Here is a 27,443-nt window from a genome sequence, read left to right as displayed (position 1 = left end):
TAAGGTTAATCCTCAAATGTAAACTCCCCTAAAAGCATTAACATATCTTATTTAAAGAAATTCTACCAAATCGAGAGAGGCAGAACTAAATTCTCCCAAATACTTCTTTGCAAAACACTATCTGTGGATCATATATATAAGAGCAAATAAGACATAGGAACCCAACAAGGATACTAGTAGTCAAGAACAGAATCACAAGTAAATACTCCTAGTCTCCTAGATGTAGAACATATTATGAAGTCTGTGTCGAGCACCAATAAACAGAATACATTTCAAGTTACCTGAAAAACTAATAGCAACGAAAGTTGATCCAAATCCTTGATCAGAATACTTAGTTTGACACTATATGAACATGATGAATAAGTAACCAACTCATCCTGTTGCTATGAACTATGCAGCAATGTTTGAATTTACAGAAATATTCTAATATCTGATTTATTTGTTAGAGCAAAATGGAATTGAGTCACAAACATTTATGTGCTGACAATACTACTTAACAAATTCCCGAGAAGCTGTTCAGAATCTATGAATCTTGCCATGTATATCATGCATATTTGCTAAATAATCTAGTCATATTTCTAGCATGCACGAATGTAGATTGTGTAGCAACTGGTATTTGGAAAAGGCTAGACAGCTTAGAGGATCGTTCTGAACTTCGTTCAGCTCAAAAGTAACCTTTACTAAATCAAAAGCCAAGCGACTTCCAAATAATTGAATTGCAAGTCTTCAGGATCATGAGGGTGAGCTCTATACAGGATTAAGGAACAACAACACGTAACAAAATCTTACCACTAGCTCCAAGCCAATTTATATTAGCTACCCAACCATAGGGAGAACCTAAATATGCAGCTTAAAAAGCCCGATATGACTTCACTCTACTTCTATCAAGATTTATAAATGAAGGAACATAATAATTGCATTAGAAAATGTTCATACGCATGATGACATGAACCAGCATTCGACCAAATCAGAATAAGAACGTATAAAGCAAGGTCATTCCGGCCAAAGGAGAAAGCCATATTGAACTAATTCCATGCTCTATCTCATAAGGGGTTCAAAAAACAGATGAAACCTCCTGACTATTATCTCAACATAAAATCAATAAACTAGCTTAGATCGAATAAAAAGCAGCTGTGATGTTCCTTACTAACAAAACACGCAACACCTTTCAAAATTTAAAGCTGCACAAAGTAAATTAACCCAACTGCACAACTGAACCCTATGAAACTGCAAAAAGAATGCAATGCATACCATCTAAGAAACAAGGCAATCCAGAAGCTCAACAATTACAATGACAGAGATAGGATAGGACTCCACAAACGGAGAGAGATATACTAGAAAACATAGCTTACTCCTCGCAACACCAGAAGTTTATATACATATATCAGCACAAACATCTCTGAGAGACACTTCTCAGAGTTCAAATCCTCCATTGAAACACAATTCACAGAGAACGCCAATCTTTATATATAAAATTTAACACGGAGTCATACTGGGGAGCAAATAGTTAGAGCGAATTAGAGCTTACATTAATAATCACTTCGATACTCGCCATACCGATCATCCCTCGCAGTTGAAGAAACCATATCATTCTCCACTCTTTCTGCAATCTTCTCTTCCTCATATTTAATACCTTCATCTAATGACAGCCCGCCGAGAGCTCCAGCCGCCGCTCCCACCGCCAATCCCGTTCCCATTCCTATTCCCGGCTTCCCCAAGCTCCTCTTATGGTAATCATATGGTGTGTAATCCACCGGAGCGCTCGGCCCCGAGGCCCCCGATCCACCGTAGCTCGATTGCGACTGCAACGGCCGCTCTAGAAATGGACGAGCTGGTGGCGGTGGGGGCGGTGCCGGCGAAGGCGAATAATAAGACGAATAATAGCCTGAGTGCGGATCCGAGTAGGAGTAATAGGGCTGCGGAGGGGGGGAAAACGACGACGGCGGCGGTAGAGTGGAATACGGCGAAGGAGAGTATCCCCTATAAGGCATGGGCGGCGGAGGGGCAGAAAAGTTATAATAACCGGTAGCAGGGGCAGGATGGTAATTCTCCACGGGGCGCTCAACCAAGCCGATCTTCAGCCGGATCTTACCGTGGGGCCGGCCGGAGGGGCGGAGGAGCTCGAAGGTCCTGAGTCGAATTGCCGAGTCGGCTGAGTCGCCCAGGAGATCTCGGAGTTCGAATCGGTGCGCGCCGACCAAGGGTTTCGACGTCTCCGACGGTTTGGAGTGGAAGACTTCCAGCGTTAGGGCGGAGTCCCTGAGCGGGAGACTGAGCGGTAGAACGAATCGCTCGTTCCAAACGGGTCGGGTAGATCCGGAGTCGTCGGGCTTGGTGGCCTGGCGGCGGTCCGGGTCGACCCACAGGATGACGTAGGGTTTGAGATCGCCGTTCCTCCAATTGACGTTCTTCAGGTGCTTAGCGGAGACGATTGTGACATCGAGATCGTAGAGCTTCGGTTGCGGCCGATGAGTGGTGCCGGTGGCCATGGCGGAGGCGGTTTGGTGGCGTCGGGTAACGTGCGCCGCGGAAAAAAGTTGGAGTGCGAAGGATAGTGTAGATTGTAGAATGAGAAGATTGGGATTGTTTGTCAATTTGGCGAACTGGTTAGGCGAAAAAGTTACTCCATTTGTCTTTTGCGGTCCCAGCTTGAACCATCAAGGCTCGAGCTAGACCATGAGCCCTTTAAAACCATCCTAACAGTGATCAACTCAATCATCCAATCCTTCTAATTTTTATTATTCATATTATTAATATTCTATTCAATCCAATAACACTAGTATATTTTATAATTTATGAATGACCACTCCAACCACCTATATAATAATCGATCATGATTTATGATTTATCAATCACAAATATTTTTAATTATATTAAATATTCCCTACGTCCAAGAAAGAACTTCTTAGGAGGATTTAGCACGCGTTTTAAGAAAAAATTGTTAGGTGTATTGAAAGTGGTGAAAAAGTTGATGCATGTATTGGAAGTAGTCAAAATGTGTTATAATTAATATTAAGAGTTGTGAAAAAAGTGAAAGTACGAACAAGGATAAGTGGTGGGGTATAGTCCAAAAATAGATAAGAAGTTTTTTTGTAGACGTCCCAAAAAGGAAAAATAGGAAATTTTTTCGTGGACGGAGGGAGTATAAATTAAAATTAACAAAATTCAAAAAAAGAACAAAATAATAAAAATTCAAACATTACAAAAATTATAACAATCGGAGTATGAAATACGAAATCATACAACCCATACTTCAAACAAATAAAAAACTATATATTTAGTTATCATTACCGAATTTTTACGTTCAATGAACCGCCTTGTGGAATGATATTTTTATAGTTTCAATGAACATCCTCGATCATGTGATCAAGTTTCTGATATGGGTCAGCAACACGTTTTACCCATTCATCAAAACCTTGGTGCATATTGAAAGCATCAAAATTAAAAATTGATACCTTTCAATATATATATATATATATATATATATATATATATATATATATATAGGGGAAGGCTAAAATAAGAACGCTTATTAAAATATAAATTAAGAACCATTTTCAGCCCTTAGATCATCAAAATCTACGGTTGATTCATCACCTTGTTGGATATATTCATGGTCATGAGTTCGAATCCCAAAGGTAGCAAAAAATTATTTTTTCGATATTCATACCTTTATACAGTTTATTCATGCGTGTTATACATAAAATTCATGCATTTTTGCTGGTTCGTAATTCTTAAAATAAGGGTGGTTTATTGAATAACCGCCCCCTATATATATATATATATATATATATATATATATATATATATATAACATGCATCTAACTCTTCAAACATGGAAGAGTCAAAATGATAGATGCATGTGAAGTTGCAAAAGAAAAATAGAGCAACAAATAAATGTATGTGATTATGCAAAAAAATATAGAGCCAAATACAAATTGTGATATTTTTTAAATAATACTCCCTCCGTCCACGAAAGAACTTCCTATCTTTTCTTTTTGGGACGTCCACAAACGAACTTCCTACCTATTTTTGGACTATACCCCACCACTTATAATCCTCTTACTTTTCACTTTTCACAACTCTCAATATTAATTATAACACATTTTCACCACTCCCAATACACTCAACTACCTTTTATTCACTCTCAATACACTCAACAATATTTTTTCTTAAAACCCGTGTCACTCCCTCCTAGGAAGTTCTTTCATGGACGGAGGGAGTATAATATTTAAAAAATATATTAATATCAACAAAATTTATAGAAATAGTCCCCACTTAAGAGTCCCTCGACTTTTAAATCGAACTCTATATAATTTTTAAAAAAATTAAATGTATTTATAGATTGTATTAGATTTTAATACCAATTTTTTTACTAAATTTAAAATTTTCAACCTTAAATTAATTTTAAAATACAATAATTAAAAAAACATTACAATAATTTTAAAAAATGAATTTGATATGAAAAATGAATGGAAATAAAGGATATTAGAATAACTTTTTTAAAAAATAAAACAAAAGAGCTGTTCACAAACGACATAGAAAATCATAAATAGTCATTGCAAAATTTAAATATTTTTTTTATTCGGCGGTGCGGCGCACGCACCTTACCATTCATCGTCTGTGCCCGGTTCACTTTTGCAAGTTCCACCTCGAGCTCGATGGCTCTCGCAATGCATGGGGGCTTGTTGGCATGTGGCTCAAGCTGGCCAGGCGAGCTCCATTAAAGAGTATATGAATATTTATGTAAAGTTTTATGGGAAAAGTTATAAAGGTTTGTATCACCATATACAATATGAAAGTAAATGTACAATGTACAATATGAAAGTAAATGATGAATAATATACATTCAAATATTACTCCCTCTGTCCCCAAAATAAGTTCCTCTTGTGGGACGGCACAGATTTTAAGGAAAAATTGTAAAGTGTATTGATATGGAGAAATATATGTTATAATTAGTATTGGAAGTGGTTAAAAAGTGTTATAATTAGTATCGAGAGTGGTGAAAAAGTGAAAAATAAGAATAAATAAAATATTATTAGTGGTGGGGTAGTTATCCAAAAATGAAAAAAAAAGAAAAATGAACTTATTTCAGGGACAGAGGAAGTATGATTCTGTAACACCCCGATTTTCATAGAATAATATTAGATTATTTTGTAGAATAAATTAGATCTAAGCATAATGTGTCGTTACTAATTTCTCATCATATTTAAAATTTGTATTTACATTTCTTTAAACATTTTCACAGCATTAGCTCAACTGCATTATATTGTCATATTATTATTATTTTTCCTAAGTTTGAAAATATATTTTACCTAAAAGTCTATTTAGAATTTATGATATACACACACACACACACATATATATATATATATATATATACATATATAATAGATATTTAATTATATTCTTTTAAAATTTCTTATATATAACAGAATTATATATTTATAGCATACATATACATATATATCTTAAGTTAATTAAGTAGAATTTTATATATATATATATATATATTATATAACACAATACGTATATAATTATATATAGCTATACTAAATAGCTTTTAGTTAATAAATATCTACATATATATATATATATATATATATATAAAAATAGTATGGTACAAATATCAATGCAAACCTTATTAATTTAAGCCATGCATGCATGCTTAGTCATTAGGTATATGTACGTGTCTGCATGGTAGTAAATTAGTAAGATATGCTAGAAGTAGGATATTGATTCAGCAAACCTACTAGATATCAACTCAGCAAAGCTATATATTGCGGCTATATATACGTGATAAGTTGATCAAATAAAATCATACTACACATGTAAATTACATACTATCTTTAAGGAGTAAGTTATAAGTTGAGCACGTGATAATCATTCATATTACAAGCTCCACTGTATTTTTAAGGTGGGTTATATTTTCCAAAGTATATTTGAGTTATTAAGCTCTGATATTGTTAGATGAAATGTGGTATGTCCATGAAATGTTTTCACGTTCTCCCACTGTTTAATGCTCTTATGTTAACAATTGTGACTTTTAACGGGTCTAACACACCTATTAAAAGTTGTGCGCACTGTCTTAAGGTAGTGGATTGATCCCCACGAGCCTTATAGACGAAATGAGGATTTTGGGTTCGCCCTTAATCCGGCTAGATGGTGTAGCTGACGTGGGTTCGTCCCGGGGTCCCATCTAGTTAATGAATGAATGAATGATTACTTCCCAGGGGTCGCCCAGGGACTACGAATGAAATGATAAGGGTAACAGTGGTGCTACGGTATGGCGCGCGCAATGAATGAAAATGTTTTGTGATTATAGAAGTTAAATGTTTTATTTTAAAACCTTCTATAATTCACGTATGTGCATGGACTATCATATGAAAATGATCATTCAAAAATGCATGACCCACTGGGTACACTAGTACTCAGCCCACAAATCTTTTCAATCTTTTCAGGTTAGTAAGATGGTGGAGACGGAAGCAGCTGTGGCGGGTTGGCTTCAATATGTTGAAATAGCTAGCTATTATATTAAAAAAATATGTCATATATTTTGAGTATGTAAAATGCTAGTTAAATATTATATATATGATATTATTATTATGCAATAATTTATTTATCGCTCGATGGAGAGTGCATGTAGTCGGCCCCTCTTGGACGCTTGACCAAAGCCCTCATGATCATGTTGTGCTATGCCAATTTCATGAGTGAGCTGGTCGGTCAACTCCTTTTGGCGAGCTAGACTAGGTTACCCCATCATTTACCGCTTTATTAAAATTGTAATTAAATGTCCGACTGCTTAGCCGCACGTATTTGTAGACTGGTTCTAAACCACCAGCGTGCTGAGCAAAGCTTTCCGACTTGAATATTAAATATGTTATAACACTTAGTTTAATTATCTAACAACGATTACTATACATTAATATTCTTTAAGAATATTAACAAAAAGAGATGAACATATATATTATTATTAAATATTTATTATTATTATTATTATTATTATTATTATTATTATTATTATTATTATTATTATTATTATTATTATTATCCCCTTTCTTTCCCGCTTCTTAAATCCAACCCCTAGTCACGTTTCGGCATTCGTGCCTTCCTTCGGGAATTGGGGCGTGACAGATTCTGTCAATTTTTTGATAAATTTACTGATCACATGAAGACGTTGAACCTTTTGAAGTTTGTAGCACTCTTGAAACGGCCAATTAAACATGTAGTAATTCACATATTTTGAATTTGCAATTTAAATTTCAAACTATTTGTAACTTTGACGGCCAATTAAACATGTAGTAATTCACATATTTTGAATTTGTAATTTAAATTTCAAACTATTTGTAACTTTGTTTATATGTATACATTGTAAATAGTACAAAACCCCACACACACCCCACAGAACCTGTGACCTCTTGGATAACAGGCAACCACCCCAACCACTAGGCCATTCCAAGGGGACATGATATCTTTTTTCTTAATTTTCTTGATATTTGTGACAAAGTCCGATGGACTCGGCCCGATATGACTTATTTGTTTCGGAACGGCAGGCCCATTCTGATTTTAAGATAGAACACGATAGCATCGGGCTCACCCGGCCCGGCCCGGCCCGACCCGATCTTCTGCCACTTTTAGGTGCGAACAGTGACACAACACAAGTTTGCATGCTGACGTGTACATCAACATGAATGCATCGGTGTCAATTATGTAGGAATGGCCCCGGATCTCATTTATGAATTTAACCATATTGAATCATAATTTTCATGTCCGCTTTCTGTAATTTCCATTTTCCACTACAAATATACATCCTAACGAACGTGAAATTTTCCTATTTTGCAGCGAATGCGGCTACCGGTCTGTGGAATTTATTTCAATTTTTTCCGAATATTCTCTCGACTGATTAGCTTTCACATCAACATTTTCCGAAGATTTAATTGATTAATCGAATTCGTACAGCCGGAGGCAACCATTAGGGTTTCCGTAATCTGATTTTAACGAAATTTGGGAGATAATTTGCCAAAGAAATGGTTAAATCAGGGGAACGCCCGTTCGCCGACGATCGGTGCATCGACGCGGCGGATCAAAACTCCGACATCGAGGATTCCGTCGACGCATCTTCGAGCGGTATTGAGACTCCTGCGACTGCTAATCCGTCATTCTCGCGGAGGTTAACGGATATATTTCTGGGGGACGGCGATGAAGATCTGTTGCTACAGAGGACCGATATCGGAGATGGCTTATTGCAGTGGCTTGGGGCTTTGGACATGCAGGTGATGGGGGCTTGTCGCGCGGATGAGAGGTTGAAGCCTTTGCTGAAACTTAACATCTCCGGCGGCGATGCTGAGGATCGCCTGCTGGCTCAACTCTGTGAGGTATGTATGATAAACCGATTCGGAGAACTTTCCCTTTTTATTAGTTTTTGTTCTAGTGAGCTAACCAGTAATTCTTGAAGCAGCATTTCGAGCCATCAGAAGTGGGTCTGCTTGCCAGGTGCTTGTGTGCTCCTCTCGTTTCAATCCGGGTGGGGAAAATCAACAAGCAAGGAACAGTATTATGTCCAACATCAGTGAGGTGGTTACTTCTATTTCTACTTATGCCCTCGTTACTGCTTGAAGATGAGATAAAATCATTAGTGTTAATTATTGCCTCACTTATTATTGGATGTCTTTCATATTCAATACTATTGATCAGTAAGGCACTTACGATTTCAAAGTAAATAAGTCGTAATAGGTCTTAATTGAAGTCTTACGGTTAAAATTGCATCAGTTCATTTGAATCAGAAAAAGATACTCATATTAGAGACTGTTGGAGCCAAAACACATTTAGCTACTTCATCCCTATTGATGTGTGTGTAATTAGTTTTAGGAAAGGGTTATGGGGCGAAATGCTCATGAAAGTTCAAACAAAATACAGAATTTATGAACTGCATCATCTGCTCTATTGTGATCAATTTATGTCCACTGTGGCTGCCTTATGCGGTAATTATAAGATTTTGTTTAGATCTCTTTTTATCTTGATCTCTGCAAGCTTTATATTATTGTGTTCATTTGATGTGTCCTTGTCATAAAGTGCTGTTTCAGTTAGTTACATACAATTCACTCTTTTCATGCTAAGACTAAGAGGCTCAAGGTGTAGACTTATATTTTCATATCTGGACCTTAAATTTGTATAGGGTTCGTATTTGTCTTGTGCATTAACTGCAGACATCTCTTAATTGTCTCTAGACGGAACTGCATGAAGGATCCTCTTAGATGCTTGCACCTTGATATGACTGTTCATAAGTATGAGGTGCGTTTATTGAATATGGTTATCATATTAATAATATTGGATTGCAATGGGTTGTGTTATCTGATACTATGTGATCTTTGTTGACCTTTGATTTTTTATGTGATTGATTAAGCTGCCTCAGGCCCTCAGTATTATGCCGCAATATACTACTTATGTCTATCAACTTCTTGATAATCTTTCAATCCATACACTTTTCAGTTTTCACCCTAAGTGTTTGCTTATTATGTAACTGATTATTCTCTATTGAGATTATGCTGTCTCTGTACCTTAATGTCTAGTTATCATGAGGTACTTTCTTTTGTTATTAATGTGATATTGTTTACCTTTCCAAGTGAAAATATTCTCTGACTTGTAGGGATATCGGCGTGTATTGATATCTGAATTATGAGGAAGTAAAGGTAGCTTCATCTATGCCAACGCATTGTATATCATGATTTGCCCGGGGGGGGGGGGGAAGCTGAAGATAGTTTCACTAGACAAATTCAACTGTATAGCTTACTGATTTTAGGTTATATGCTGATCGAGTACAGGGAATGAAAAATGCACAATTAGTCCATATATCTAGAGAACTGTTTTGAATGCCCATAATGAAAGAAATTCTAATTGAATTGATGTTTGAGTTTAGTTTTTTAAAATCTTGGCTAGTTATCATTGTTACCAGGGAACACAGAAATCCAATGTGGCAATTGTGTTTGCTTGTATTTCTTATTTTTGCTGGTCATTCTAAATGAGCCTTCTATTTTTCTTATCACTTGGACAGAGGGAATTTGTGTCTCACACTACTGCCTACTTCTGACCTCCGTGTCTCATTTAATGGAGATGATGGTTCTGTGGAGAGACTGGCAACATTAAGCTCTGAGGCTCACTGCACTAGCTTAGAGATTGAAGAGATTTCTGCAGACAACTCTGGAAGATCATTTTTACTCAGGATTGCTGATAATATGGTTTTTTATTTTTGGTGCTCTGAGAAATCTCAATATTTAGGGAATGAAATGCTCAGGAAGGTATGATTAGTAAAACAATATATGTCGAGCTTATATATGTGCACAGCTGAATTTGTAATTAATGCTTTTCTGTTTTTGTTTATATAGATGAATGATTTGCTTATAAGAAAACCTTCACTGGCTGAATTAACTGGAATAAGTGATGGCCGCCTCAACTCCTTTGCAACTCAGCTCAGAGCTTATCTCCATGGATCAGTAGTGAGTAAAGCACAGTCTATTGGTGTTCTGCCGTCTAACGGTCCTTCAGATGATGATTCATTTGATTCTTCTGAGCTTCATTACGGCTGCCGAGGGTTAATGACAAACCTGAACCATCTTGATGGTTTCTATCCCAAATCTGGTTCATTTGAAGCGAGCCTGCCAAAAAGTTTGTCCTCCAAAAATATCACTGCCAGAGAAAATTTGATGCAAGTTGGAGACGGCAATGCTTCACCCAACAGCTTGTTTCTTGCTTCAACAAGCGATGCTGATCTATCGAATTCTATAGGCTTTGCCAAAGGCAAGCTTCCTAAAGCAAATTTAGTTCACTCATTTTCTGTTCTAAATGTTGTGGATGCATTTGGTAAACCTTTGGATGTCCCTCTTTGTGGTCCAAAAGTACAGGTTCATTCCTCTGGTCCATCTCATTTGTCTCCTCAATACTGCTGGTGTCCTCCCGTTGCTTCGGCGCTGCATTACACTTTCTGGAACTCCCAAATGCCAACCGAGTCTCTTCATTTGCCGCCACTTTCTTCTCTACTGGCCTCTAAATCATCTCCAAGCTTGTCTGAAGTTCCAGCTATGGATTTTCCTAGCTTTCAGCCGCATCCATTAGTAACTAGTCTAGCAACCTCTCAGCAGATCCCGACATTTACACCTTTGATGTGTGACCCAATTGTCCACATTCCCATCTATTCATCCGGCCCGGGATTATTAGTTAGTACTGGCCCAGCCATTGCAACCACGATTCCTCCATTAAATCTGAATCGTGTGGATCCTCGCATCACAAATTCTGAATCTGCCCTAGAACAAGGTGCTAGGGAGACTCTCCGCATGCTCATTAATGGCACCAACAGCCAACCCAACTCGAAGCTGCTTGAGATGTTGCCGCCCGTGTTGAGCAGCAGTGATGACATTGACAAGCCAAACCTACTTAGTATTGGAGGAAGCAGGGGTTTCTATTGTGGGACGAGAGATGTCTCCGGTGGTCCGACCAATATGAGCTTCATGTTTCTGTCGGAGAAATCGCCGGGTGGTGGTTTTGGCTCCAGCAGTGATGATTCAGTTGATAAGGAGAGGCCACAGGACTTTGACTCATCTGGTTTGGATTCGGGAATGGAATGATTAGATGCCCAGAGCCAAGCATTTTCATGCTCGTGTATACTGTTTTTGTCAACAAATGTAGATATTATTAGCCTAGCTCTTAGGCTAGAAAATCAGCTTTGTTATAGTGTAATCCCTAAACTTTTGTCAAATGAAGCCTATTTGTTTCTTTGCTGTCTATTCTTTTGTTTCTTTTACTGAGTTCTTTTGAGTTACTGTCTTTTATGTGATTTTCCATCCATAGTCAAGAATTCAAAATTAATCAATAGGTGTATTTCTAGTTGAAGAAGTGATATTCATCCGTTTAGGTGTGTGATTTTTTATTTTATGGAGTAATAAATAAGGGGTAAGTAGGTTGTGTGTGGCCATAATTGTAAGTAGGTGTGTCTCCTAACTCCTAAGTGAGATGTGATGCTCCTGTTAAAAGCCACAGAAACATAGGTGGAAATAAGGTCCCATGTCGCAGCTCTACTACCACTATTTTTGTTGGTCCATATTCTACTAAAATACAACAACGTCAACATATAGAGCCCCTACCCCTGGCCCTAGATGACTACCAATCTATTGAACAAAGTAAAATCAAACTTACCCCTTTCTCTTTTGATATGACAATTGACAACAAGAGATCTATACAATTAATAATCTTTATTTCTTATTTATCTAGGGTCCATAAAATATTTAAAATGGGAACCGTCCATAACTATTACTACTTCCTTCGCCCCGCGAAGCTTGAGCAGTATTTCTTTTTAGGTAGTCCTGCGAAGCTTGAACACTTTTTTTTATGATAAAAGTTTTTCTCTTTATTCACCTTTTTAAAATACTAATTTCCTAAAATTTGTGTCGAAAAGAAATTTTGCTAAAGCTTCGCGGGATGGAGGGAATATTACCAGGAGCAACATGACTGTACCATATTTTCACCTCTAGTTTTTACTAGGTTTTAGTGATGTCCTTTCTTCAGCATCCCTACAAATGTTATACTTAACATCCTGGTCAAATCTAATTAATTTCTTAGGACCATTTGAGAAAAAGGGAAATTATTAGTTTCCATGTAATATATATCGATGCACTGGTTATAATAATCTAGTGATAATATAAACAGGGTTAAGGTACAAATTCACCCCTATAGTGTAATGGTGCATTTAAACTCAACGAGTTAATGCCGTATCTCTCCGTTAATTTTTTTTTTAATTTAAATTATGGATTTCGCCCCTTAAAACTTTTTCGGCCAGCCTTCGCCAGAACCCCGATTTTCACCCCCATAAAAAAACTCTTGGTTGCAGCTCCGATCCCAACTCTTCCAATTTTACCTCCCGTCATGACCGCTCCATCGGCACCAGTGCCAATGAGCATCTCCAGTACCGACACCGACAGCTTCCCCCCTTCTGTTGTGCCATCGTCGCCGTCTCCCAGATAAATTAAATTGTGTATTTTGTCGTCGAGGGGCGCGCTGAAGTAGAGGAACACGCCGAAGAATTTTTTGTTGTCACTGAGGATGACGTCGACGGGAAAATCGCGGTCGATTGTGCCGGTGCCGATGGTGGTGAGCCACGGCGCGAAGTTGGTCACCGACATCCCGTTGGGGCTGTTGTTGCCAGCTGAGGAGGAGACGAAAATCTCCCTCGAAATAGCGCAATATGCGTCGATTGCAATGGGATCGAGGTAGTAAGGGGAGGAGATCCCCTCTCCGCCGCCTATTTGGATCGAAATCACGTCGACGCCACTTAGAAATTTGAAAAAAAAAACAAAATTTAACTTATACCTCCATTCTCGATCTTGGCTCAAATACACACCCCTAGAGTCCATAAAAATGGTGCATCTGAATGCATCATTTTTATGAACTCTGAAGGTGTTATTTGGGCTAAGGTCAAAAATGGGAGGATATAAACTCTAGAGGTGTATAATTTAGGGTGGATTTGTACCTTAACCCTATAAACAATTATGCGTGCGTACGAGAGAGAATGTGTTTCTACATAAAAACATATAACCATAGAATATATGTCAGATGTGGCTGTAGCAGTTTCACATATAATGGCAGAATTGAATTATTGACGTTAGAGATTCCACAACATAGTTTATTAAAACTAAAGCAAGAAAAAAGAGAAGCCGACTTCCCTGCCATCTGATTTGGATGTATTGAAGATTATAAACCAGAATATGATTAAAAATAAATGCCGAAAGCTGAAATTCTGCTAAAATATTCTGCAATAACGGAAGCTTTTGTATATTTAGTTTGACATTTTCTGGTATTGGGTGGGGCCAACTGTTTTATAAGAGTAACAAAAGTAGTTAAAAACTAACAAAAAAAAAAGAGGTCAAAATTAGATATGTTAAAAACTAACCAAAAAAAGGGGTCAACATTAGATATGTGTACCGCTTATTTTATACTCCCTCCATCCCAATTTTTAGCATCCAATTTTTCTTTTTTGAATGTCCCATATTTTAGTATCAATTTATATTTTTAGTAAAAATATGTGAGACCCTTACTCCACTTTTATTATTTTAACACTCACATAAAAGGCGAGACCATTATTCCACTCACAACACACCTAACCACTTTATTAAAATCAGTGTCACTCTCAAATGGATACTAAAAGCTGGGACGGAGGGATTATACACTAATGTACAATTTTTATTATAAATTGCTTGCAATTAATATGCTCCCTCCGTCCCAATTTTTTTTGGATATCTCAATATATAGTTCATTTTCTAAATTAAATTTATATTAATTTTTTTTTACTAAAATAACTTACAATTTATATTTTGTCTTTCAATTAATATAGTCAAAAATAAAATAAATAGGGGCAAAAATTGAATGATTGCATATAATTATATATTTTTTAATAATATTAATTATATTTTCGTTGAATGTGAAAAATCAAAGTGGACGGTGAAAATTGGACTAATGGAGTATAAAGTAATTATACCGATAATTATAAGATAATTACATTATTACAAAAGTACAATTACTTTTGCCATTACATAAATGTCTAAATCTCATCTCCAAACTACTTCAAAAAAAAAACAGTAAGATCCAAATTTTGAACTTGGAAAATTGCTAATTCTATCTTATCTTATCTGATAAGTAGTGATATTGGAAGCTGTCAAATTAGGAGACATGAGTGTGTGTGTGTGGCCACACAGATTGCAGAACCACTTACGTTCTGTCCAAGTGCACCCCACCAAATGGAAAGAACAATTCCAAGTTTTAAAATTTATGGAAATTATAAATGCGAAATTTGTAAAATCATTGCTAAAAACAAAATATTGCACATTATACATTTAATGTAACGTGGCCCATGCTATGTAAATAGTCCATATGCAAAGGGAGGCCCATTTTATTGTAATTATCTCCCGACAACTACCCTCTGGGCCTCCACCACTTACACTTGCTCAGGTGTTCTATGCTGGTATTTTATTCCAAATAACTTTTTTAATAATTCCAATTTTCAAGGAGGAATTTGGGTGAATTCGTGTTACGTGATTTTGGCTGAATGTATACATATCTTATAACAAGGGTGGTGGGAAAATGAAGGATAAACAAAATTTCACCATTTAAACCATTCCTTTCTTTTTCCACATTTACTACTTGACCCTTACTCATTCCTCATTTACACTACAAAGGAGGGATAATATTATCCTTCCAAAAATGGTGTGATAATATTATTCTTCCTTTGTAGTGTACATGAGGAATGAGTAATGGTCAAGTAGGAAATGTGAAAAAAAAATGAAGGATTTAAAGGGTGAAATTTTGTTTATCCTTCATTTTCCCATGATAAATTTACAACCAAAATGAACGCACTCTAAATGTTCAATCAATGATTTGTAGTTACAGAAAATTATATATATCCAACATATTTATGTTAATAATCGATGTATCCAATATATATATATATGAATACTAATTGAATCGAATCGAATCAAATATTTGTAATCGAAAACGAATTGAATAATTTCAAATACGAATATCGTTCAAATCGAGTAAAAATATTTGATTTTTTTACAATCCGATATAATAATCAACTTAAACGGAAAACTTACACCCATCTTGGAGTCAACAACAAACTCCGAAAAAGGAAGTTTTTTTCTTCTCCCATCTTCACTTATTTATGCTATTGCATTCTTGAATTTATATATTGTGGAGATTAAATTGGTCTTAGATTACTTGAGATTGAGTAGGTCCGAAATTAATTTTGTTATAAAAGATAAGCTAATATTCATAATCCAAGACTATTTTTACGTGATATTGTCTCGAGATTGAATATCGAATCATAATTATCCAATCAAATAAGATACCATAAGATTAATCTAATCTGCTTCAAACTAAATAACCCCAAATTAACTCTATCTATCGGGCCCCACACCACTGCTTGCATTGGGCATCTTTATAATTTTTTTTAGTTTATTTGTGCAGCAAACCCTTTACAAAATCTAATCGTTCGATACATTCCAATTGCAAATACCAATATATTAAGTTCAAAACTCCACTTTCAAGATCGTGTGGTTTGAATATGCACTAGTAATTGATTTGATTAATTATTTATAACATACAAATTCAGTTGTATGATATGTATTATATATATATATAGGGTGCGGTTATAATGAGAACCACACTTATCGTAAGAACATAAGAACCATTAAAATCAATGCATCTACTATATAAATTATTGCATTCGCTATTAAATTTAATGCATCCGAAAATAATAAATTTTTTGCTCCCTTCAGGATTCGAACCCAGGATCTGCATTCATCCACCAAGATGATGCATCCACCGTAGATCTTGATGATCGAATGGTTTAAAATGGTTCTCTGTTCTAATTTTATTTAGTGGTTCTTATTTGAACCTCTCCCTATATATATATATATATATATATATATATATATAGAGTGCGGTTATAGTGAGAACCACAATTATCGTGAGAACATAATGCATCCGAAAAAAATAATATTTTTGCTTCCTTCAGGATTCGAACCCAGCACCTGCATTCATCCACCAAGATGATGCATCCACCGTAGATCTTGATGATCGAATAGTTTAAAAAGGTTCTCTGTTCTAATTTTATTTAGTGGTTCTTATTTGAACATCTCCCTATATATATATATACATCAAGATCTACGGTGGATGGATGCAGGTGTTGGGTTCGAATCCTGAAGGGAGCAAAAAAATTATTTTTTTCGGATGCATTAAATTTAATAGCGGATGCATTAATTTGTATAGCAGATGCAGTAATTTTATTGGTTCTTATGTTCTCACGATAATTGTGGTTCTCACTATAACCGCACTATATATATATATATATATATATATATATATATATATATAGAGTTAAGTTCAATGAAAAAGACCTAAATGTAAGAAAGAAGAGAGAAGTAATTTCACTCGTTGATCTTATCTAATCTAACGGACATGATTTGTTCACGCCATGTTCAACGGATTTTTTCGTTTAACATTCGTGAACATATACAATATTTTTGGGGGTTCTGGGTTTCGACCCCCCATATGTTCAACGAAAAAATTCGTTGAACATGTCGTGAACAAATCATGTCCGTTAGATTAGATAAGATCAACGGATGAGATTACTTCTCTCTTCTTTTTTACATTTAGGCCTTCTTCATTGAACCTTAAAAGATAAGCTAATATTCATAATCCAAAACTATTTTTACGTGATATTGTCTCGAGATTGAATATCGAATCATAATTATCCAATCAAATAAGATACTGACTCAACCTAGAACACCTCTAGTTTGACTTGCAATATAACAAGGACATTCTAGTGATGGTAAGTTGACCCAGTGTCATCTCTCAAGGAAAGTTTTAAAGGGCTTCTAGTAGTATCGTGGAAAAAGTAATAAAAGAAAGCAGTAAAGAGTTTGATTATTAATCTAGAACTGAAACTTAAAACTGAATTAAAACCAAATTGTAAAATTACTAGGCGAATTAAATTATTAACCCTAGGCAGAATTAAAACAACTTAAATAAAATCTAACTTAAGAAATTAAGTACTTGTAAATTAAAAATAAAACTAATCTAGGCATGAAACTAAAGTGCATAATTTAAATTGCATAATTAAAAAGAAAGCATAAACATGAACTAAAAACATAAACATGATTAAACGAAAATAAATTGAATTGAAATACGAAATACCGTAAATGTCTTGAACGTGTAATTGTGTCACGCAATCACAATCCAATAAATAACTAAAAACTTAACTTAATTGAAAACTAACTAAAAACAATGAATTTTCAATACTATGAAAAAGAACTATGAAAGCAATAAATTCTATTTTTCGGATGCCAAGAGATCTCAAAGATGGAGTCTCAAACTATAGCAAAAGATAGATAGATTTTACAATAGAAATGAAACCCTATTTATAGACCTAGCTCTGATGAGAATAAGCATAGCTAGATACACATGCGGCAGCGCTGGCAAGAATAAACATAGTTGGAAAGTAATGGTGCTGGCAAGAATATGCGAAGCTGGAAAGAATAAACATAGCTCTGGAAAGTGAACTCTTATGATTATGCTTGGGAAAGGTAGTCAGCGTTGGCAAAATAGGCGGAGCTGGAAAGTAGTCAGCGCTGGCATTTATGGGCTGAGTTGAAAATGGTCAGCGCTGGCAGTTATGAATTGAGTTGAAAATGGCCAGCGCTGGCAATTATGAATTGAGTTGAAAATGGCCAGCGCTGGCAAGAATGAATTGAGTTGAAAAATGGCCAGCGCTGACAAGAATGAGTTGAGTTGAAAATGGTCAGCGCTGGCGTGAATGGGCGGAGCTGAAAATGGTCAGCGCTGGCAAGAATGAATTGAGTTGAAAAATGGCCAGCGCTGACAAGAATGAGTTGAGTTGAAAATGGTCAGCGCTGGCGTGAATGGGCGGAGCTGAAAATGGTCAGCGCTGACAAGAATGAGTTGAGTTGAAAATGGTCAGCGCTGGCGTGAATGGGCGGAGCTGAAAATGGTCAGCGCTGGCAAGAATGAATTGAGTTGAAAAATGGCCAGCGCTGACAAGAATGAGTTGAGTTGAAAATGGTCAGCGCTGGCGTGAATGGGCGGAGCTGAAAATGGTCAGCGCTGACAAGAATGAGTTGAGTTGAAAATGGTCAGCGCTGGCGTGAATGGGCGGAGCTGAAAATGGTCAGCGCTGGCAAGAATGAATTGAGTTGAAAAATGGCCAGCGCTGACAAGAATGAGTTGAGTTGAAAATGGTCAGCGCTGGCGTGAATGGGCGGAGCTGAAAATGGTCAGCGCTGACAAGAATGAGTTGAGTTGAAAATGGTCAGCGCTGGCGTGAATGGGCGGAGCTGGATTCGGCAGCGCTGACTGCAGTAGCGCTGACTTTGACTTTGGCACTTTGACTTTGACTTTGGCGCTTTGACTTTGACTTTGGCGCTGACTATGTCGATGTCTGCTAAAAACACCATTTTTAGCCCAAAAATCTCCAAAATTGCATTCTTCCATCTATAAACCCAAATCTCCTGCAAAGCATCAAACAAACCATAAAACGCACCAATTTCCAGAAGATTTAATTTAAAATATGCACATGCAAACCCCTAAAATTAGAACAATTAAGCATAAATCAACCCTCCCACACTTAGCCTTTTGCTTGTCCTCAAGCAAAATTCATATGAATCCTAGGAAGAGATTGATTTCAACAATGCAAATTTCCATCCAAACATTCACAAAGTCAATTCAAAATTTTATCAACAACACACATCTCTTGATCATGCAAGTAACTCAAAGTTTAAGACGCAACAAAAGAGTAATGCAAGTAATTCGATCAGACCCGATTCTCCGCTAGAAGTGAATTCCCTAATGTGATCACCTTTATAATCAATATCCCCATTTTTCACACTTTTTGTGCTTAAGATTTTCAACAGTTGAGCCAAAATTCATGAAATAAAACCATTTGGATGTAATCCAAAGTCTTTTCACGTGGTTTCCCATGCTCATAGATTAAGTCTAGAGGAGCAGAGACTCAGAGCTGTCACGTTTTCAGAACAGGCCAGATGTTTCAGAGCTGGAATTTTCAGATTTGGCAATTCGTCCAACATTTTTCACATTTCACAGATAAGATACAATCGTAGGTAATCACACTGACAATACTCCTTCTAGTATCTGCCGGACAAATCACGTTTTACTAACTTACAATCATGTTGCAACAAAACTCATAATTCTTTGCATAATCAAGAGACGCATATTAAAAATAAAACAAGAATAACCACCATTCATTCACAAACCCTAAATGCACATCGAAAACCATCTTCTCTTCCACAAATTCATAAAAATTCGCATGAGACAAAGACCAAAAACTAAGCATAGAAGACTAATCTCGCCAATTTTTTTTTTTTTTTTTTTTTTAAATATAAGCACAAGAAAACACCCCCACACTTAAAGCATGCCATGTCCTCAGGGAAGAAAAGAAATACGAATAGTTTAGAAAACGTCCCTGATTATCGGCATTGAAAAACTGAAGCATTGTGAGAGGCGGTTAAGAAAGGGCTTTGTCTGTTGCAAGTGGAGAGTGGAAGCATTGATAGCAGCGTGTTGAACGTAGCACAGCGGCTGGTCAGCGATGGCGGTGTGGAGCGAAGAAGCCGGGCTGGGCTGCCGTGTGGCGTGACAGCGCTGACGGGTGTTGCTATGAATTTGGAGAGCGAATACAGTGGGCAGGTTGGCAGAGCGCAACCGGGCTGGCTGGTCAGCGATGGCAGCGCTGGCATGGTTCGGCGCTGAATATGGAGAGCGAGAGCACTGGGCGGTTGGCTGGCGGCTGGCGGGTGGCAGCGCTGCCGGGTGGCTGGGCGGTGTGGCTGGGCGGGGCGTGGCGGCTGGCAGCGCTGGGCGGGTGCGGGTGGGCGGGGCGGCTGGCAGTTCGGGGTGGCAGCGCTGGCGGGTGGCAGCGCTGCCGGGGCGTGCTGCGGTTGGGGGTGCGTGGCTGGGCGGTTCGGGGTGGCAGCGCTGGCGGGTGGCAGCGCTGCCGGGGCGTGCTGTGGTTGGGGGGTGCGTGGCTGGGCGGTTCGGGGTGGCAGCGCTGGCGGGTGGCAGCGCTGCCGGGGCGTGCTGCGGTTGGGGGGTGCGTGGCTGGGCGGTTCGAGGTGGCAGCGCTGACGGGTGGCAGCGCTGCCGGGGGCGTGCTGCGGTTTGGGGGGTGCGTGGCTGGGCGGGGTGTGCGGCTAGCAGCGCTGGGCGGGTGCGGGTGGGCGGGGTGGCTGGGCGGGGTGTGCGGCGTTGACGGGTGCATGGCTGGGCCGGCTGGGTGCCGCTTGCGGGTGGCATATTTTGGTGACTTTTCCTTCTTTTGCTAGCCCGCTCCATTCGACGTTTGGCCAGCGCTGACTCTTTTAACTTCAATCGTTGACGTAATTTCCTAGCCAAAGCTGTGTTGGCCCTTTCTTAGTTTTTAATCCAGCGCTGACTCCTTCAGCTATCTTTTTTTTTTTTTTATTATTATTATTATTATTAGCGTTGGCTCCCTTCTTCCCTTTGTCGGCGTTGGCAACCAAAACTGAGGAAAGACTCAAAACAATCAACGAAAACAAAGAAAGCAAAAGAAAAATAAAAATTAAAAACAAACCAAAGGTGGGTTGCCTCCCACCAAGCGCTAGAGTTAAAGTCTCCAGCCCGACTTCAGAGCTGAACTTCAGCTAGGGTTGTGCAGAGCTTGAGACTCCACCTCCATAGGCGAGCTCTGGTGCTCGTAGTACGGCTTCACTCGATGGCCATTCACTCGGAAACTCTCCTTTGTGTGCTCGTTCAACAGCTCTACCGCACCATGCTCGAACACCTCTTTGAGTAAAAATGGACCGCTCCACCTGGATTTCAGCTTTCCTGGAAATAACTTAAGTCGAGAATTGAACAAGAGCACCTTCATTCCAGGGCAAAGCTTCTTGTGGCAAATGCGGCGATCGTGGAGTCGCTTCACTTTGTCCTTGTAAATTCTCGCATTCTCATACGCCTCATTGCGTAGCTCATCTAGCTTCTCCATTTGTAGCGTGCGCTGCTTCACAGCAGAGTCCAAGTCATAGTTAGCAGCCTTGATCGCCCAATAAGCTTTATGCTCAATTTCCACCGGCAGATGGCAGGCCTTGCCATAGACGAGACGGTACGGACTCATCCCAAGCACGCCCTTGAAGGCAGTTCTGTACGCCCAAAGAGCATCATTCAACTTTGCGGACCAGTCCTTGCGCGAGGGTTGAACTGTTTTCTCCAAAATTCCCTTGATTTGCCGATTGCTCGTCTCGGCTTGGCCAGAGGTCTGCGGGTGATAAGGTGTTGCTACCTTGTGCGTGATTCCATTCTTCTTCATGAGCTTTGCAAACAACTTGTTGCAGAAGTGCTTGCCTCCATCGCTAATGATGGCTCTAGGAAATCCGAATCTAGAAAGAATGTTCTCTTGCACAAACTTAAGTACCACATTAGCATCACATGTTCGCGTGGGAATAGCCTCAACCCACTTGGACACGTAATCTACAGCAAGTAAAATATATTGAAACCCATGCGAAGTAGGAAATGGCCCCATGAAATCAATTCCCCACACATCGAAAATTTCAACAATTAATATGCTTTGGAGAGGCATCTCATTCCTGCGGCCGATATTTCCTACTCTCTGGCACCTATCGCATGCAAGAGTGAAAATGTGTGCATCTTTGAAAATGGAAGGCCAAAACAAACCTGATTGAAGAATTTTATGTGCTGTTTTCTGCCCCCCAAAGTGTCCACCACAATGATCTTCATGGCACATCTTCAACACTTGTTGTTGCTCCTCTGCCGGCACACACCGTCTAATGACATCATCCTTTCCAAGCTTGAAGAGGTGAGGAATCTCCCAATAGTAGTGTCTGCACTGAGCTAAAAATCTCTTTCTCTCCTGCGATGTCAGCTCAGGTCGTAGAATACCACAAACTAAGTAATTGACAATATCGGCATACCAGGGCTCGGCGCTCGCAGGGCTGGACTGAGCAGCGCTGAGTTCGGCAGTGCTGGGCTGGACAGCGCTGAGCTTATCAACGCTGACTTCGGCAAGGCTCGCAGGGATGAACTGAGCTGCGTTGGGCTGGGCAGCGCTGCATTCGGTTGAGCTGGGCTCGGTAAAGCTGGACTCTGCAGCGCTGCACTTGTCAAAGGTTAATGCATATGTTTGCTCAAAAGGAAAAGATTCAGGGATGCAATTAAGATTCGACTCTTTCCGTTGATTATCCAAGCGTGAAAGGTGGTCAGCTACATGGTTCTCGCTCCCTTTCCTATCCCTGATCTCTACATCAAATTCTTGCAACAGTAAAACCCAACGGATCAGACGAGCTTTAGCTTGAGTTTTAGTCATCAAATATCGAAGCGCAGCATGGTCACTATGAACAATAACCTTAGACCCAATGATGTAGGCACGAAATTTATCTAAGGCAAAGACCACAGCAAGCATCTCTTTTTCAGTAGTGGTGTAATTTACTTGTGCACTGTTCAGAGTTAAACTAGCATAGTAAATTACACGTAACATCTTATCCACACGCTGACCTAGCACAGCTCCTACAGCAGAGTTAGACGCATCACACATAATTTCAAAGGGCAATGACCAATCAGGCGCAATCACCACCGGGGCAGAGCTCAATTTTAGTTTTAATGTTTCAAAGGCATTCATGCAAGAGTCATCAAAATTAAACGGAATGTCCTGAGCTAGCAGTTTGCATAGAGGTTGGCTAATTTTAGAGAAATCTTTAATGAAACGTCGGTAAAAACCGGCGTGACCTAAGAAACTCCTAATTCCTTTAACATCAATAGGGGGCGGTAACTTTTGGATTACCTCCACTTTAGCTCTGTCGACCTCTAGTCCATGCTTAGACACCACATGACCCAAGACAATACCACGTGTAACCATGAAATGACTCTTTTCCCAACTCAAGGTTAAGCCACTTTCAATGCACCTTTGCAACACTACATCAATCTTCGTCAAACAATCATGAAAGGACTGCCCAAAAATGGAAAAATCATCCATAAAAACCTCCACGAATTTACCAATCATTTCAGAGAATATGGACATCATGCATCGTTGAAACGTCCCGGGTGCATTGCACAACCCGAACGGCATCCTCTTCCATGCAAACGTCCCAAAAGGAGTGGTGAAGGCAGTCTTGAGTTGATCTTCCGGGGCGATCGCGATCTGGTAATATCCTGACAAACCATCAAGAAAACAATAAAAATCATGCCCAGCTAAACGATCTAACATTTGATCAACAAAAGGGAGAGGAAAGTGATCCTTCTTGGTGACGGCATTGAGTTTCCTATAGTCAACACACATCCGCCACCCCGTCGTAGGACGCGTCGGTACCAACTCCATCTTGTCATTGCGCACAACCGTCATTCCTCCTTTCTTTGGCACGACATGCACGGGACTCACCCACTCACTATCAGCGACAGAGTAGATGATCCCTTCGGCCAGCAACTTAAGGATTTCCTTGCGCACGACATCCATCAGAATAGGATTCAATCGTCGCTGAGCGTCTCGCTTGGGTGCTGCTCCCTCCTCTAGGTTAATTTTGTGCATGCATGTGGCTGGACTTATGCCACGAATGTCTGCCAGGCTCCATCCCAAAGCTGCCTTGTTTCTCTTCAATACCTTGAGCAACGCTGCCTCTTGCTCCCAAGTCAGCGTGGAAGATATGATCACTGGCTTCTCCTCACCTGCTTCCAAAAATACATATTTGAGATTGGCAGGGAGTTCCTTTAGTTCCAGCGCTGACCTCTTGGTTTCCATCTGTTCATCAAAGGGCAGCTCGGTATGGCTGAAGGGTGCTGAGCTCGGCAGAGTTGACTGTAGCAGCGCGGGAATCGGCAGAGCTGGCTGCGGCAGCGCTGACTCTTCAGGCAGCGCTGATTCTTCAGCTTCCTTAGCTAATTCCTCCATGTCGGCCGATCCAGCAAAAGCTTCCATATACTCCTGTTCCTGAATAAATACCCTCTCAACCAAGCCATTAATAGCATCTATATATGAACATTCACTTATGAAATTCGTAGAAGGCATTGCACGATTTTCATGCACCGAAAAAGACACCGACTCCCCTAACACCGTCATTTTAATAGTTCCATGTTTAACATCAATCAAAGTGTTAGTGGTCGCCATAAAGGGTCTTCCTAATAGTAGAGTGTGGTCTCTACCATTCTCATGCACATCCCCAATCTCAAGCACTACGAAATCAACAGGCACAATCAAACCCCCGACTCTAACCAGAATATCCTCTACTATCCCACGGGGGTACCTAACGGACCTATCAGCTAGTTGTAGACACATGCGAGTGGATTTCAAATTACCTAACTCTAATTGTTGAAAAATAGAGTAAGGCATCAAATTAATTCCTGCTCCCAGATCTAACATACCCGTGGCCTTCTTACCATTTCCCAAAGCAATATTAATCACAAAGCTACCTGGATCGCGCTGCTTTGGTGGTAAGGATTGCTGCATGATTGAGGTTGCTACTTCCGAGACTAAAATTTTCTCATTATCCCCGAACTTTCGCTTGTTGGAAACCAACTCCTTGAAAAACTTCACATACGCCGGTACTTTTCTGATCACATCAAGGAGAGGAAGATTCACGTTCACCTTGGCAAGCATGTTGTAGAAGTCGGTGAACTGTTTATCCAGCTTTTCATTCTTCAATCTGCTAGGAAAAGGGATCGGAGGTCGATAGGGTGTGGTAGACTTATGAAGTTTATTCTCCTTTTCTTCCTCCATTTCTCCATTTTTTTGTTGATCTGCCTTCTCTCCATTGGTAGGGCTGGTCAGAGCTGAGCTCGGCATCTCTGGTCTGGGCTGTGCTGAGCTCGGCAGCTCTGCTCTTGTGAAGGCAGAGCTATTCAGAGCTGAATTAGGCAGCGCTGAATCAGGCGGAGCTGGATTCGGCAGCGCTGACTGCAGTAGCGCTGACTTTGACTTTGAGAGATTATGTAATGCTGAGTTCGTCAGGGATGATCTTGGCAGTGCTGGCACTTCCACTTTGTTATCCACCATCTTACCATTACGAAGAACAGTTACAACTAGAGCTTGATGCGGCTGAGCAGGTTGGCCATGAAACTTTCCGGGCTGCTGTTGTTGTTGGATTTGATTCAAAGTACCGGAAAGTTGACCGACAGTTGTTTCAAGCCTTTTTATGGTAGATGCTTGGGACTCCATATTCTGCTTAGTCATCTCCATATTTTGCTTACTAATCTCCATGAAAGCTTGCAAGGTATCCTCTAGGGATGTTTTCTGTGGTGGCATGGGCTGTGCACTCTGTTGCAGGGCTGATTGTTGGTGTTGGTATTGCGGTCTATATGGTTGAGAGGAGCTTTGCTGCTGAGGGAAATATTGTGGTTGCTGTTGGTAGCCCATTTGGGGTGGTCGACGGTATTGATTCCCCCCAAAATTTTGATTTCCCCATCCAGCATTCGGTTGACTTCTCCATCCTCCATTGACATTCTGTTGCCCTTGATTCATGTTCTGCCCATATGGTCTACTTAGCCCTTGATTATAACTTTGAAATCCTTGTGCCGCATAGACCTCGGCTTGTCCTTCCGGAGTAAACTCTCCCATTCTATGGCACTCATTAGCTCCGTGGCTGAAATCTCCACAAATACCACAAGGCTCCATATTCTGCATAGCTGGGTTCGGCAGAGCTGACATCGGCAGTTCTGCATTCTGCAGAGCTGGCGTCGGCAGCGCTGCATTCTGCAGAGCTGAATTCTGCACCGGAACGGAAGGTGTATCCATCTTGCCCATCTTCAGTTGTTGTACGTCCCGCATGATTGAAGCCAATTGTTGTTGTATTTCAAATTGATTCGTCACTGCGCTGGCTTCAACTCTTCTTCCACGGACGGATTTTTGTTGGGAGCTCTCAGCTAAAGTTTTAAAAATCCCTTTTAACTCAGTTGCTGTCTTCCGAGCTATGTTACCTCCTGCCGTGCTATCCACCATAAATTGGGCAGTTTGCACTAACCCATCGTAAAAGAACTGCATCAACATAACATTAGTGAATTGATGTTGAGGGCATTGACGGAGGAGTTCTTCATATCTCTCCCAAGCTTCATGCAAAGGCTCGTCCGCTCCTTGGGTGAACTCCATTATTTTTGTTCTCAACTCCTGTGTCTTATGGCTTGGGTAGTATTTCAGCATGAATTTTTCACAAGCATCTCCCCACGTAGTGATTGAGTTGGGTGGCAGAGATAGCATCCACGTCCTCGCCCGGTCTTTAAGTGCATAGGGGAAGCACTTGAGCTTGAGTTGGTCCTCCGTGAGACTAAGCAAAGGAATTGTTTGCACTTGGGTGCAAAAATCCCGGATGAATTGCAGAGCATCCTCGCTTGGCATCCCGTGGAACACCGGCAGTAAACTCGAGTCATTTGGTTTGAGATTGTAGTTTCTCACAGCAGTGGGGAGCACGATTGCCGATGTGTTGGTATCTCCAATCACAGGTCTGGTGAAGTCTCCCATGTATTCCTTGTTCTGGGCCATCTCCTTCTTCTCCTCGTTTAAATTCTGCTCAACTTTGTCCTGTTCAGAGCTGGTTTCTTCCTTGGTGGTTTTCTGCTCAGTGCGGAAGTTGGCAGGGCTGGCTTGGTCTGTGCTGAAATTGGCAGTGCGAACTTCGGCACCGCTGCCAGCGTTGACTTCGGCAGAGCTGGCAGCGTTGACTTTGGCAGCGCTGACTTCGGCAGCGAAGAACTTGAAGGCAGGGCTGGCCTCTTCCTCCTTAAAGGCAGGGCTGGCAGCGTTGACTTCGGCAGCGAAGAACTTGAAGGCAGGGCTGGCCTCTTCCTCCTTGAAGGCAGGGCTGGCAGCGTTGACTTCGGCAGAGCTGGCAGCGTTGACTTCGGCAGCGAAGAAC

The 27,443-nt window shown here is 39.8% G+C and overlaps 3 protein-coding genes across 4 annotated transcripts; 1 reads left to right on the top strand and 2 right to left on the bottom strand.

The window, feature by feature from the left end:
• Positions 1 to 1,332: 1,332 nt before the first annotated feature.
• Positions 1,333 to 2,695, bottom strand: LOC131005677 (formin-like protein 14). Its single transcript, XM_057932709.1, has one exon. The coding sequence runs from the start codon at positions 2,487 to 2,489 to the stop codon at positions 1,530 to 1,532; it is 960 nt and encodes a 319-aa protein (XP_057788692.1). The 5' UTR covers positions 2,490 to 2,695; the 3' UTR covers positions 1,333 to 1,529.
• A 5,052-nt stretch (positions 2,696 to 7,747) lies between these two features.
• Positions 7,748 to 11,777, top strand: LOC131005675 (uncharacterized). Of its 2 annotated transcripts, XM_057932707.1 has the most exons (5): positions 7,774 to 8,375; positions 8,459 to 8,574; positions 10,052 to 10,295; positions 10,383 to 10,794; positions 10,899 to 11,777. In XM_057932707.1, exons 1-5 carry the CDS (start codon positions 8,028 to 8,030, stop codon positions 11,042 to 11,044), a joined length of 1,266 nt encoding a protein of 421 aa, XP_057788690.1. In that variant the 5' UTR covers positions 7,774 to 8,027; the 3' UTR covers positions 11,045 to 11,777. The 2 variants fall into 2 exon arrangements, with proteins under 2 accessions (XP_057788689.1, XP_057788690.1); XM_057932706.1 differs by having other exon boundaries at positions 7,748 to 8,375; positions 10,383 to 11,777.
• Positions 11,778 to 12,791: 1,014 nt separating this feature from the next.
• On the bottom strand, positions 12,792 to 25,591 carry LOC131012512 (uncharacterized). Its single transcript, XM_057940512.1, has 4 exons — positions 25,340 to 25,591; positions 23,984 to 24,529; positions 22,524 to 22,708; positions 12,792 to 13,317 (listed from the first exon to the last, which is right to left on the bottom strand). The coding sequence occupies exons 1-4, from the start codon at positions 25,589 to 25,591 to the stop codon at positions 12,792 to 12,794; spliced, it is 1,509 nt and encodes a 502-aa protein (XP_057796495.1).
• Between the last annotated feature and the right edge of the window lie 1,852 nt (positions 25,592 to 27,443).

Source organism: Salvia miltiorrhiza, chromosome 1, assembly GCF_028751815.1.
Source record: "Salvia miltiorrhiza cultivar Shanhuang (shh) chromosome 1, IMPLAD_Smil_shh, whole genome shotgun sequence".
NCBI classification, from domain to species: Eukaryota; Viridiplantae; Streptophyta; class Magnoliopsida; order Lamiales; family Lamiaceae; genus Salvia; species Salvia miltiorrhiza.
Note: the sequence above shows the minus strand (reverse complement) of the source record. Positions and strands in the feature narration are given on the sequence as shown.